The sequence below is a fragment of the Sorex araneus genome, chromosome 2 (genome assembly GCF_027595985.1).
Source record: "Sorex araneus isolate mSorAra2 chromosome 2, mSorAra2.pri, whole genome shotgun sequence".
Lineage (NCBI taxonomy): Eukaryota > Metazoa > Chordata > Mammalia > Eulipotyphla > Soricidae > Sorex > Sorex araneus.
In genome coordinates this window covers 237433130-237447962 of record NC_073303.1, presented here as the reverse complement: position 1 = coordinate 237447962, position 14833 = coordinate 237433130, and the positions used below count along the sequence as shown (strand labels likewise).

The following is a 14833-nucleotide window of genomic DNA, read 5'->3' as shown; positions in this document are numbered from 1 at the left end:
ACTTCTTATCTTTTTTTTTTCCTTTTGGGTCACACCTAGCGATGCACAGGGATCACTCCTGGTTCTGCACTCAGGAATTACCCCTGCCGGTGTTCAGGGGACCATATGGGATGCTGGGAGTTGAACCCGGGTCTGCCACGTGCAAGGCAAACACCCTACCCGCTGTGCTATTGCTCCAGCCCCTTGACTTCTTATCTTATCCTATCTGATCTTATCCTATCTTATTCTACCTTGTCTTATCCTACTTAGAGGCCTTTTCTAAGTAGGATGCAGGGGTTGGCCTCACATTCTCCTGAATGTCATTGGATTTAGGATACCTGAGGAGTAAGAGCCAGGAGGACAGCAAAGCTGGAAAGATGCAAGCACTTGCAGGTGGTGTAAGAATCATTGCTGTTCACATGAAAGCAGCCCTCTGTCGACCAGCCTGCGTCTTTTTCCGAGTCATCCCAGTACACACATAAATACTTGGCTCTGGCACCACCAGGCTGAAAGGGAAAAAGCAAGAAATTAGGTCTCCCTTTGTACGATTATTTAACTGATTTTCAGTTAGTCACAGAAACTTCACCCGGGTAAAAAGCAGAATGGGAAAATTCATTTACAACGCCATGTTCACAATGGAACGTGTTCATTTATTATGCATGTTTCTGGTCGTCTCAGAGGCTGAAGATTGGCCCTAATGCACTGCTCCAACCAGGCTCCCTGAGATGGAGAGAACCAGGAAGAACAATTTGGGTGAGGTCATTGGACAGAGGGAAGAGAGGTCACAATTCCATCCAGATTCTTTCAGGCGGGAGAGGTAATATAGCAGGTAGGGTGCATACATTTTTGTGCAACTGATCCCGCTTCAATCCCCAGCACCATATATGGCATCCTGAACCCCACCGGGAGTGATTCCTGACTGCAGGGCCAGAAGTAAACTCTGAGCACCGCTGGGTGTGGCTCAGAAAACAAACCTTGGCCTAACATCATGCACAAAAGTCAGATCAAAATGGACTAAAGACCTCAACATCAGACCACAATCCATAAGGAACATTGAAGACAAGGTCGGCAAAACCCTCCACAATATTTAGCTTCAGCTAAAGGTATCTTCAAAGATGACATGCAACTGACCAACCAAGTGGAAACAGAGATAATCAAAGAGGACTAGATTAAACTAAGAAGCTTCTGCACACCAAAAGATACAGTGACCAGAATACAAAGACAATCTACAGAATGGGAAAGGATATTCACCCAATACCCATCTGATAAGGGGTTGATATCAAGGGTATATAAGGCACTGGTTGAACTCTACAAGAAGAAAACATCCAACCCCACCAGAAAATGGGATGATGAAATGAACAGAAACTTTCTCAAGGAAGAAATACTAATGACCAAAAGGCAGATGAAAACACTATGAGATACCACCTCACACCACAGAGACTGGCACACATACAAAAGAACAAAAGCAACCACTGTTGGCGTGGATGTGGGGAGAAAGGGACCCTCCTACACTGCTGGTGGGAATGCCGACTGGTTCAGCCCTTTTGGAAAACGATATGGACGCTTCTCAAAAAATTAGAAATTGATGGGGCTGGAGTGATAGCACAGCGGGTAGGGCGTTTGCCTTGCACGCAGCCAACCCAGGTTCGATTCCCAGCATCCCATAGGGCCCCCCAAGCACAGCCAGGAGTAATTCCTGAGTGCTTGAGCCAGGAGTAACCCCTGTGCGTCACCAGGTATGATCCAAAAAGAAAAAAAATTAGAAATTGAGCTCCCATTTGACCCAGCAATACCACTTTTGGGAATATATCCCGCAGAGGCAAAAAAGGATAGTCTAAATGACATCTGCACTTGTATGTTCATCGCAGCACTGTTTACAATAGCCAGAATCTGGGGACAAAAATGAGTGCCTGAAAACAGATGACTGGTTAAAGAAACTTTGGCATATCTACACAATGGAATACTATGCAGCTGTTAGAAAAGATGAAGTCATGAACTTTGCATATAAGTGGATCAACATGGAAAGTATCATGCTAAGTGAAATGAGACAGAAAGAGAGATACATGGAAAAATTGCACTCATCTGTGGAATATAATATAACAGAATGGGAGACTAACACCAAAGAATAGTAGAAATAAGTACCAAGAAGTTTGCTCCACGGCTTGGAATCCGGCCTCATATGCTGGTGGGAAAGGCAGCTCAGGTAGAGAAGGGAACACCAAGTAAAGTGTGGTTAGAGGACCCTCTTGGAATGGGAGATGCATGCTGAAAGTAGACGATAGATTGAACACAATGGCCACTCCAAAAGGAGAGAGAGAACAAAAGGGAATGCCCTGTCACAGAGGCAGGGGCAGGGGAAGTGAGGGTGTGGAGTGGGAGTGTGGGAGGGATACTGGGATCATCGGTGTAGAGAATGGGCACTGGTGGAGGGATGGGTACTCAAGCATTGGATGACAGAAGCACGAAAATGTGTAAATCTGTAACTGTATCCTCATGGTGATTCACTAATAAAAAATAATAACAAATGGGGGGGGGAAGAAAACAAAACCAAATACATAGGGTGGGGTGATAGTATAGTGGGTATGGCACTCGTCTTGCATGCAGCCAACCCGGGTTCAATCCCTGGCATCCCATAATGGTTCCCTGATCACCACCAGGAGTAATTCCTGAGTACAGAGCCAGGAGGAACCCCTGGCATCTCCAGGTGTGACCAAAAAGCAAAACAAAACAAAAACTTCAAAACCAAAATACACAGTCTCCATTTCCAGCAGAGTAATCTGTCTTCCACACCTCCAGTCCTCCAGTCCTCTCTGCACTCAAAAATGCTCACTCCATGGGGCTGGAGAGATAGTACAGCAGGCAAGGTGCTTGCCTTGCACGTGGCCAACCTGAGTTTGATACCTGGCACTCCATAGGATCCCCTGAGCCCACAAAGAGTGACTCCTCAGCTCAGAGTCAGGAATAATCCTTGAGCATTGATAGGTGTGACCCCAAAGCAAAGAAAAATTTCTCACCCCTTTTTGCTTTATTGAGCTTAATCATAACCACAGCTCTTCCGTAGCAGCAGGCTCTGGGTGCCTACACATTTATTATTGGTTCTGTAACTCAAATTTGAATTCAGTCCCCTCCTAGGAACTTTGATAACACATCCCTCAAAGATATCCAGCCCTGGGCTTGACTCACCTGAGTATTTTGGAAGGTCAGGAACACAGGGTCCGACAGAACTTTTTTCTTCACACCAACAGTACCACTCACGACTCGGGAATTTAATCTCACTTCTGGGATTCCTCTTCTGTTATGGAAAAAGGATCCATCCAGAATCTTCTCAAAAGATCCATAAGTGATCAGTGACACAGCATGGATACCTATCAAGAGAAATTGTTTTCTAGAGTGCCTGGTTCTTGGGGAATCAGCTCATAAGCATCTTGCAGTGTGAACTGAGAAGCAAACATCAGGTGTCATCAGAACCGCACTCAGAAATCCCTTAAATCACCCAACCAATATATTCCTTGTGTTTAAAGGGCCATGTTTGGTATAGGAATACATGTCAGAGTACACCAAACCATAGAAGGGATCTATATGCAAAATATTCCTTAAATGTGTTATAAAGATATAACGCACCCTTAGACATCACAATTTGAGTCATAAGACAAGTTGTCTTCATTTATCTTCAGTTTTGATTGTCTGATTAGTGGAAAGTGTGCAGGATGACCAGTTCTATTTAATTCATGCTCTCATTCCCCAATCTTCCCTTCCTTCATCTTCTTTGCTCTGCCTCTCCCCTCCTCTTTCCCTCTCTTTTTCCCCACTCCCTCTCCTTTTCCCTATTTTCTCTGTCCCTCTCTCTTTCTCCCTCTCTTTCCCTCATTCCCCCTTCCTCTCTTTCTCCCTTTCTCTCCCTTCCCTTTCCTCCCTTTCTCATGCAAGGACAATCTACCTCCCAGAAGATAGGTGCATATAATGATCCCTCGCATGATCATATTTTTTAAGCATCATTTGTGTATGTACCACCAATTACTTTTAAGGAAATCTATTTACTACCTCCACTATTATTATTTACTTGACTCTAAACATAGACTCATGTTGCTGTCTTCTGTATCCCTCAGCTCTATTCCAAAACTCAGAGTAGAATTCAAGATAAACCTGAAGCCAGTACTTTCTCTGTAGGATCTCTAAATTTCATGTGGAATTTGAAATCTTTTGGAATTTGGAGTTTGGTATCTAGAGACTTGTTATGCAGAAAATTTTGCGAGTCCCCAATTTTTTTACTCATTACCTAGAAATGAGACAGCCATGCCTAGAGTGTTTGGAAGCCAAGAGAATCCATCATACACATAGTACCTCTTTCGGTTCCTTGGAAAACGTCGCTACAGTTGATACTCATGGTATTATTTCCAGCTTCTACAAGAGTCCTTTCCTGTGCTTTATTGCACTTCTTGGTTTCATAGACTGGAAACATTAAGAAAGCGAGACTTCTTATGCCTAAGAAACTTGCTAGAGAATCCCCTTCTTTGAAAGACATTCCCCACCATTCATGAATTATATGTGCAAGGTAGACCAGAGAGCTCCCCTTTTCACATCTCTCTGACTTAAGAAATGAAATGGTCAAAATGAATTAAGTAGTGCTTCCTTGTGGCTGGGGTCAGGTGCTTTCCAAGTTAGGGTCTGTTAGCCCTAATTTCTATTAGACCAACCCTATCTCCTGGCCCCTTGGAATTGAATTTATTTTTGGGGGGTGGGCACTACACCTGGCTGTTCTCAGGGATTACTTCTGGTTCTGCATCCAGGAATCATTCTAGTGGACACAGGGGTCCAGATGGGATGCTGGAGATCAAACTCAGGTCAGTCACGTGCAAGACAAGCACCCTACCTTCTGCACTATTGCTCTGGCCCCTGGAATTGAATTTTTTTTTTTTGCTTTTTTTGTCACACCCAGCGATGCTCAGGGGTTACTCCTAGCTCTGCACTCAGGAATTACTCCTGGCAGTGCTGGGGGACCATATGGAATGCCGGGGATCGAACCTGGGTCTGCCACGTGCGAGGCAAATGACCTATCCACTGTGCTATCACTCCAACCCTGGAATTGAAATTTTTAAGCTAAGCATTCAAACATGGACTTAAGAAATTAACTCTCCTAAGAATAGATACCCTATATTTGCGGTGCGTTTCTTGATACAATTGTAAATATATATATACATATATGTACAAGATCTGGCCAGATGTGACTCACATAAGACTTTTGGGTCATTAGAAAAATGTTCACTATTTCTTACCTACATTGAAGTCAGCAATTTTCCCTTTTCCCGGAGAAGCAACGCTGTTGTTCCATATGATCATTTCTATGTTCTGAAGGTATTCAGTTGCCTTTAAAGCAACGTCCTTTTTGCTGCTATTGTTCTTCAGCTCATCCTTTCAAACAGATAAAGGCAATTGGGATTAGGATACTTATACTTAGGATGGCAGAATTCTGCCTATGTGTGGTTAGATGAGCACTAAGTCTGAGTCAGAGCTACCGAATTTTGTGTTATCATCCCTTTGTATTTTTTTGTTATCACTCAGCTCTGTGAAAGGTCTCTCACAAACCCCCATGTAGCTAGAGCCTCTTATGGCTTAAGGAATAAGATATGCAGAATCTACAAAGTGCCCTGTGCAAAATGTTAATAACTAGGAATTGATGGCACAATTGAGACACCCAATGCTTGATCCAATCTTTCTTGGAGTTAGATGAAGCATTAAAGTCCTTTTCCCGGGGCTAAAGTGATAGCACAGAGGGTAGGGCGTTTGCCTTGCAGGTGGCCAACCCGGGTTTGATTCCCAGCATCCCATATGGCCCTCAAGCTCCGCCAGGAGTAATTTCTGAGTGCAGAGCCAGGAGTAACCTCTTTGCATCGCCGTTGTGACCCAAAAAGCAAAAAAAAAAAATTAAGTCCTTTCCCCTGAATGTATCCATCTTCATTAGTACTTGAGACCAGATAATATTTGGTTGTGGTAAGCTATTCTAGGCATTGTAGAATGAATGTTTATCAGCATCTCTGTTATTTGCCATTTCGATACCACTAGTCCCAATTCTGACACCAACATCGTCTTCAGCCATTTCCAGACTTATACAACAGTCTAAATCACTTCAGGGAGAGAACTGTTGTAGCCTATAAAGATCTGAGCAAGAAACTAATATGGGAACCCATGAACAAGAAAACAGCATGGCAGAAAGACCTTCGTTTCCCCAAAACAAGTTTCACCTGACTCACCCAAAAGTTCTGTGATGAGTGCACCTTCTCGTTAAAGTTCTCTAGGAAAGAAAGGTAGTCATTAAGGGAACAGGGTTCATTATTCCCTCTGGCTCACGTCCCTTTTTCAGAATCACCCTCAGTTTCTTGTTTAGCTTCCCCCAGTCTATCTTATTCCCCCGAATTCTTTCTAGGCTATAATTTTCAAAGGGAGGGGATGTGGCTCAGTAGTATAGTGCTTGCCTTTCATGTGTAAAGTCTCAGGTTTCATCTCTTGCACTGCAAAAAAAAAAGGCTCCAAGAAAGTAACTTAGTGGTAAAATGTATTCGTTGCACAGAGAAAAGAATGTGATTCCCAGAAGTGAAGGTGGAGTGTGGGGTTGGGGAGCAACTACTGTTGAGAGCTAGAGATGTAAATCAATGGTATAGCAATGGTCTTGCATGAGGCCCTGGGTTCCATCCTAGCGCTACTAAAAGAAAGCAATAGATAATAACAGTGAATTAGGATGGGGATTCCAGTTGCATGACAATCATTCTGTGATTTGCCATCATCAAGCAGCCATGAAAAATAAGGGACTGGGGAGACAGTGCAGAGTCAGGAGAAACCCAGGAGGGGAGGGGAGGAGAGGGGAGGGGAGGGGAGGAGAGGGGAGGGGAGGGGAGGGGAGGGGAGGGGAGGGGAGGGGAGGAGAGGGGAGGAGAGGGGAGGAGACGAGTAATAGTTCTTCATTGAGGTGATTGAATTTCTCATCTAGCGATTGCTTTATTTCACACTTGGAGGAATGGAGGGGGCAATAAGGGAGGGAACCTGGAAACATTGGTGGAGGGAAGTTGATGCTGGTGGCCAGAGAGGTGCTGCAATATTGTATGTCTAAAGTTCAACAATGAATGACTCTGCAAACCATGGTGCTTTAATAAAAAAAATAAGAAGGAAAAAAGGAAAGAGCAATAAAATCACTGTATTTTTTTTTTCAGAAAAAGAAAAAAAAGAAAAGGAAAGGAAAGGAAAGGAGAGGAGAAGGGAGGGGAGGGGAGGGGAGGGAAGGGAAGGAAAAGCAAAGCAAGAGGCAAAGACCAGAACATAATTTGATGTTAGATTAGAATCAGAGGCTCCTGTATGACCTCCAAAGTTTAGTACAGTTCAGCATTGCTTAATGACAAAGCTATGTGGTGAGAAACGAGTCACTGGGTAATTTCAGCATTGTGTGAAAGCCATAGAATGTGATTGCTCAATTACAAAGGGCTATGTAGAGACTACTGCACATTTAGTTACACGGCATAACCTGTTAGAACCACATTTGGCATGCAGTCCACCATTGACTAATAGTCCATTAAGTATCACCTGACAATATATAGGCAGGCGGATTGATAGAAATATTAAATTTAAAGTGAGTAAGATGGTGGGAAGGAAACTGGGGACATTGATGGAGGCAAGGCCACACTGGTGGTGTGACTGGTATTGGCAACTCTATTATGAACAGCTTTGTAAATCATGGTGTTTTAATTTTTAAAAATAAATTTTATAAGAAACTAAAAAGTACATTACAGTGAAGGATAAACAAAGAAGCTCTGTTGAAAATAAGTCTTGTTATGTTTATGCTTATCATTTTCTTCATAGAATAACAGACATGGACAAATATACTATGAAAGCAAATTCTATTCCTAAAGTGTGAGAAATTGTAAGATTTCTTACAATTATTTGGGAAGCGCTGAAATAAAGGAAGACAGGAGACTAAAATTAGTAAGCCATTGACAAAGAGGAATGAAATCTGGGGAAAGCTTGCCCAGAACAATACTAGGATAAGAATAATAGCCAAACAGACTATTATCTCTAATTGCTTACTTCCGCTTACTGCCCTCTTCCCTTTGCATGGAGAAAAGAGTATTTGGAGCTTCCTACCATAACATTCTGGAAAATCCCACTTAAAAAAAGGAGCCAAAACGTTTAAAAAACGATTTTGGGGAAAACAGCTGCAGTAGTAGCTTCCGATTTTGTTTCTGCAATATGATTTCTCTTTGCACTTTGCCTTCCCAGTCTGGCACTCATCAATATCTATAAATAAAGACAAAAGTAGTGGTTGGTGGGGATGAGGGTTGGAGAGATAGAATACCAAATAGGGTGTTTGCCTTGCATGTGGCCAACCTGGGTTTGATCCTTGGCATGCCATAGGGTATCTTGAGCCCTTCTAGGTGTGATTTCTGAGTGTAGAGCCAGGAGTAAGCCCTGAGCACCGTCGGTGTGGTCTCCAAACAGATATGTGTGTATGTGTTGGTTTTTATTCTCATGAGAATTTTATTCTCATTTTCCTTTATCCCACAGAATTGCTACTACACATCATTCATATATGTACCCAAAACAATATCTCTTATTCTTAGATAAGAGAAACTCAATAATCTAAGGATGATAGTCTCCTAAAATTAATTGATATATTAACCTTGATGATTTGGGGGAAGGGGCATACCCGGAGATATTCAGGGCTCTGCACTCAGGACTTATTCCTGGAAATCCTCAGGGGATCATATGAGATGCCCATGTGGGCCACATACAAGGAAAACACCCTATGCCTATGATACTATTTCTCCAGCCCTGACAAATTAACCTTTTAATAATTATAATACAATCCAAATAAAATATCTACATGTAAGTCATAAAGTGAGATAAAATAATACTGGGCTGGAGTGATAGGACAGTGGGGAAGGGAGAGGGAGTAGGAGCCTCTTAAAGGATTGATACCATAAACACTCTTTCTTGTAATATCACTGTAGTTTGGCAATCCTAGCACCCCCTCCAAAATCCAGTGGCAACCCTAGCAGCCCCAACAAAATGAGCCCACACCCTTCCAAAAATCCAGTCTGAGTGTAGATTATGTCATTACCTTCGCATTTCTCCTTCTCCATGGTGATGACTGTCTTCCTAGTCATAGACGACCAAAATCCTGGCAGACAAGCACAGGCGGTGTTGACAATTTCAGCATATCTTGGACATGAAAGTTTGGAGGCTGCAGGGCACATAAGTTTTCATTCAATTACTCAGCCATTCATCACAAAAATATTCATGGAGCATCTACAGTATACCACAGGAAGGAGCTCACTGAGATGAGTGATATTGGCACATTTTGTTTTTGGCAGCCTCTCCCACCTCTGAACAAAGGGCCCTAGTCATCCGGCCAGTACCCATTTTATATGCGAGTAGAACTTGCAACTCTCAGCACTTGTGTTTCTTTGCCTGAGGGCTTTCTCGGGTCGCCAACAGGGACCCCTGAGTCACCATATAACAAGGGATCAATGTCTTCTCCCAACCCAGGAACAGGTAATCAGTGACAGGCTAGATTCAGCACAAGCATCCGTTGATGGATGAATGGATACACAGAGCATATAAAAAGAACTTGCCGTCAAACATATATTCATCATCTTCTTTTTCTTTTTAGTGAAGCAAGCTTCTTTTTTTGAAAGAAAACTTACTCATAAAGATGTGAGAGGACAGAAAGAGATACATATTGTTCATGAGAGAACACAGGTCTCTCCAGAATGGAATAGCAAACAAGGAGACAGATATAAGTCAGCAAGATACATGTTTGAGGGAGAACACAGGCTTTAAGAGCAACTATATTTATCTTTTAAAAAGGAAAGTACATTTTTTTATATTCTACAAATGATTCCAATCATTATATGTCTGTTCCTCTCCTTCTGACTCATTTTACTCAGCATGATACTCTCCATGCCCATCCATTTATAAGCGAATTTCATAACCTCATTTTCCCTAACTGTTGCATAGTATTCCATCGTGTAGATGTGCCATAGTTTCTTTACCCAGTCATCTGTTCTCAGGTACTCGGGTAGTTTCTGGATTCTGGCTGTTGTGAATAAAGCTGCAATGAACATAGAAGTGCAGATAGCATTTTCTGCTGTGTGTTTTGGGACTTCCGGGCTATCTTGCCAGAAGTGGCATTACTGGGTTGTGTGGAAGCTCAATTTCTACCCGGGATAATGGTGGTGGGGAATGTGCACTGGTGGAAGGATGGGTGTTTGATCATTGTGAAATTGTAACCCAAACATGAAAGCTTGTAACTATCTCACGGTGATTCAATAAAAATTTTAAAAAAAGAAAATATTAAAAAATTTCTAGCTTTTTGAGGAATGTCCATATTGTTTTCCAAAAAGGCTCTGGATAAGAACTGCGTGATGAAAATAGATAAAGGAACAAATATGATAACTTCTCAGTATCTGTATTGGAAACCACAATCCCCAAAAGGAGAGAGGGGAGGGGAGAGAGAAAGAGAAAGAGAGAGTGAGAGAGAGAGAGAGAAAGAGAGAGAGAAGGAAAGTGCCTGCCATAGAAACAGGCTGGGGGGAGGTATGGTGGAAGGAAAACTGCTATTATTGGTGGTGGAAAATGTACACTGGACGGGTGATGGAACATTGTTTGACAGAAACCTGACTATGAACAGCTTTGTAACTCTGTATCTCAGGGTGATTCAATTAAAAACATTTTATTTTAAAAAAAAGTAAAAGGAAGGGGCTGGAGCGATAGTACAGTGGGTAGAGCATTTGCCTTGCGCGAGGCCAACTGGGGTTTGATTCCCAGCATCCAATATGGTACCCCTAGCACCACCAGGTATAATTCCTGAGTGTAAATCCAGGAGTAACCCCTGTGCATCACCAGGTGTAACCCAAAAAAATGCAAGAAAAAAAGCAAGAGGAAGGTAGGAAAGCTGGAGTGGGAGTACAGCAGGTAGGACATTTACACTTGCCTTGCACACATCCAACCTGGGTTTAATCCCCGGCACCCCATAGGGTCCCCAAGCCCCACTAGAAGTGGGGCTTGTAGACCCTATGAGTGTAGAACCAGGAGTAAGCCCTGTGTGGTCCAAAAATCAAACAAAATCAAAAAAGCATATCTCCTATACGACTTGGGACAAGACACCAAAGTTTGCAAAAGTAAGAGCAGAGTTACTCTGGGTGACCTTGAGCTGGCTGCCTCTCCCAAGACCCATTGGTCCTATCAGATAAGTCTGAATCCTTCTCTGAACAATATTCTCAGCACTAAGGGAGATGATGGGGTGTGCAATTTTCTCGGCACCGAGCCATGGGGCAATGCAAGAGCAAAACAGATCCAGGTGGCTATGAGAATGATGAAGGGGAAGCTCTTGAGGAAGGGAGCCCTTCCCTCTCCTGGAGCCAGGTCTTGATCCCAACTTTCTCTCCCTTGGACTTTAGCATCAAGTAGACTCACCTTCCGAATTCTCCACTTTGGATCCTAAGAGAATCAACAGGGTACTGAGACCTGGTAGAGACAGAGGAAAGATTTTTGCAGCATTCTGCTTCCCATCGAGCCATGTGGCACAGCCAACCCCTGTTAGGTGTGTGCCAAACTACAGCCATGAGCAGTTCAATGGTATCACATACATTAATTCCTGGCAAAGGAATTCCCAGATTGGCCTTCCAATCTCACAAGTGAGAGTTTAACACCCATGTCCATACTCCTTTGAGGGTCCAGCCATGACACTGTCCTTCATACCTCCCTATGCTGAGATACATGCCCCTCCCCATCCTTCCTACTTGCCTCTCCAACTGCACTATCTCTCCAGCACCACCCCCCACATGCACACAACATTGGGTTTTTTGTTGTTGTTCTTTTTTAAAAAAAATATTTTTACATGAAACACCATGAGGTACAGTTACACTCAGAAACTTTTGTGCTTATGTTTAAGTCATACAATGACTGAGTACCCATCCCTCCACCAATGCCCATTCTCTACCACCAATGATCCCAGTATCTTTCCCACCACCCCCTCCCCTTCCCCCCACCCCAACCACTTCTGTGACAGGGCATTCCCTTTTGTTCTCTCTCTCCTTTTGGGTGTTGTGGTTTGTGATATAGTATTGAGTGGCCATCATGTTCGTTCTATAGTCTACTTTCAGCTCGCATCTCCCATCCCGAGCAGGCCCTCCAAACACCTTTTACTTGGTGGTCCCTTCTCTATCTGAGCTGCCTTTTCCCCCTGCATATGAGGCTGGCTTCCAAGCTGTGGAGCAATCCTCCTGGTACACATCTCTGCTATTCTTGGGTGTAAGTCTCGCATTCTGTTACTACAATATTGTTTTCTTAAGCTTTATAATAGGTATCCATTTTCAGGACCTCACTGGCTTGAAAATATCTCAATGGGATCAAAATGTGTAAAATGCTTACTGTTAAGGACAAGGTTGCATTAGAATCGGGATGGAATGAAAATACATATGCTGGGGCTGGAGTGATAGCACAGTGGGTAGGGCATTTGCCTTGCACGCGGCCGACCCGGGTTCGAATCCCAGCATCCCATATGGTCCCCTGAGCACCACCAGGGGTGATTTCTCAGTGCATGAGCCAGGAGTGACCCCTGTGCATCGCCGGGTGTGACCCAAAAAGCCAAAAAAAAAAAAAGAAAATACATATGCTGATGTGATGCAGTAATTTTCTCTTTATGTGTCGAATGTAGATGCAGTAACAAAGTGTGCAGTAAAATTGGAGCAATTCGACACTTCTTCCTTAATAGATACTCTCGAGAGCATCTCTAGAATGTTCCATATAGCTCATCTAGAATTTGAACAAAGTGCATGAAGGTAAAATTTTTTATTGGTTTAGAGTTATGGTAGTTCATCAATTGACAGCAATCTTTTTATGATATATCTATAAAATTAATGTATATGTGTATCAAATGATTGTCTCCTTAGTGTTAGTCAGTACAGATCACCTGACCACAGGAGTAGCACTGTAGCACTGTCTTCCCGTTGTTCATCAATTTGCTCGAGCGGGCACCAGTAACATCTCCATTGTGAGACTTGTTGTTACTGTTTTTGGCATATCAAATACACCATGGGTAGCTTGCTAAGCTCTGCTGTGCAGGCGGGATACTTTCGGTAGCTTGCCGGGCTCTCTGAGAGGGACGGAGGAATCGAACCCGGGTCGGCTGTGTGCAAGGTAAGATTTACCTTACCATACCTTGCAGCCTAGGAGTAGCATTAAAAAAATGGCCCTCCAAAATGACACTATTGAGTTACTTCACTCTATTGCCCACAAGGAATCTGATTTGCAGATGGGTGAATTTGATTGGCAAAAGAGTGAATTGGATTTGCAAAAGGATAAATCTTCTTGCAAAGAGTGAGTTTGGAGTGAAAAACCTATAAATACCAGAAAATGAAGACTCGCCTCCTTGTCGTTCTGGTTCATATTAGCTAGAATCCCAGTCATCCACTGTGGGAAGACCTCTTTCACACTTCCATTGATGACATTACCTTCTCCCTACAGTGCCTCCTACCTAAACAAACCAATTTATCCAAATTTTGGTCTCAGTCGTGCTTTAGGGAGAACAAAAAAATTCACTGTGAAGGCTTCTAATAGGACACGTATACACACAGTCATTTCGAGAGAAAGAAAGACAAAACTGGGTCAACAGACAAAGATAGGATTCCCAGTAATCCAGGGACAAGGGTAGGGGGATTCTTTGCTCTACATACCTGAGAGCCAGGACAGGCACCAGCTCCCCATTTTCCTAAGACACCAGAAGCAACAATCTGAGAAACTCTCTCACTGATATGGCTCAGGTTCCTGGAATGAATAAGCCTCATGAATATTCATTTCTTTCTTTCAAACTTTTTAATGTAGATTAAGAAACATGGTTACATGGTTACAATACTATTAAGGTTTATGTAGTAATATCAAAGTTACTGCACCTTGCCACCACCAAAATGCCCAAGAACCTCCAACACTGTTTCAATATCGCTTCTAGTCCCACCTTCACTCCCCTAACACTTTTCCAGTGCTTCTTAATCTAGGTTTTGCAATTAAAAGTTAAGGGTGTGTCATCATTCTTTTCTGTCTTTCTGTATTCCACAGATAAGTATTCTCATTCAGTATTTGTCCCTCTCTCCTTCACTTTTATTTATTTATTAATTTTTGGGCATTTTGCATGTAAACCAAATGTTGCTGTGGAATACTTCTCTTATCTCTTTTAGTAACCCTTCCAGAAAACCTCTGTAAAATTTCTATGATGGATCATGCACACACATGTCACATGTATTTAAAGACACTCTACATCTAAACTCAGGAATTTTGGGGTGAAGGCACACCAAGTGGTGTAAAGGGCTTACTCCTAGCTCTACACTCAAGGATCACTCCTGGTGGGTTTTGAGGACCTAATGGGATGCCGGGGATTGAACGTAGGTCGGCTGCATGCAAGGCAGGTTACCTTCCCCACTGAACTATCTCTCTGGTCTAAAAAGTTTAAAATTTCTTTCATTAGAACATGACTTATGACTTTATTTTGCCTTTTGGGTCACACCCAGCAATACGCAGGGGTTACTCCTGTCTCTGCACTTAGGAATTACTCCTGGTGGTGCTTAGGGGACCATATGGGATGCCAGGGATTGAACACATGTTGGCCATGTGCAAGGAAAATGCCCTACCTGCTGTACTATCACTCCAGCCCTAGGACAAGATTTATGAAATTATTAAGGGTGCTAAATAAACTACTAATCATTTTAGATCATGTTTACTTTCACAAGAAATTAGCTTTTCACATTTTTTTCAGACTCAATGTATTAAACTATCCTTTGTTAGTTAACCTTAAACTACCTAAGACAAAGCTCTC

The 14833-nt window shown here is 42.8% G+C and overlaps 1 protein-coding gene across 1 annotated transcript in view; it reads right to left on the bottom strand.

Annotated features, from left to right (window-relative positions):
- LOC101549413 (putative adhesion G protein-coupled receptor E4P) overlaps positions 1-13731 on the bottom strand; it is a 32041-nt gene extending 18310 nt beyond the window's left edge. The window contains exons 1-9 of the mRNA XM_004619465.2: positions 13701-13731; positions 11440-11463; positions 9083-9142; positions 8161-8259; positions 6228-6268; positions 5253-5388; positions 4321-4428; positions 3163-3344; positions 318-485 (exon numbers count right to left, since the gene is read on the bottom strand). Coding sequence (XP_004619522.2) covers positions 318-485; positions 3163-3344; positions 4321-4428; positions 5253-5388; positions 6228-6268; positions 8161-8259; positions 9083-9142; positions 11440-11463; positions 13701-13731 — 849 coding nt within the window. The remainder of the gene's footprint in view (positions 1-317; positions 486-3162; positions 3345-4320; positions 4429-5252; positions 5389-6227; positions 6269-8160; positions 8260-9082; positions 9143-11439; positions 11464-13700) is intronic.
- Between the last annotated feature and the right edge of the window lie 1102 nt (positions 13732-14833).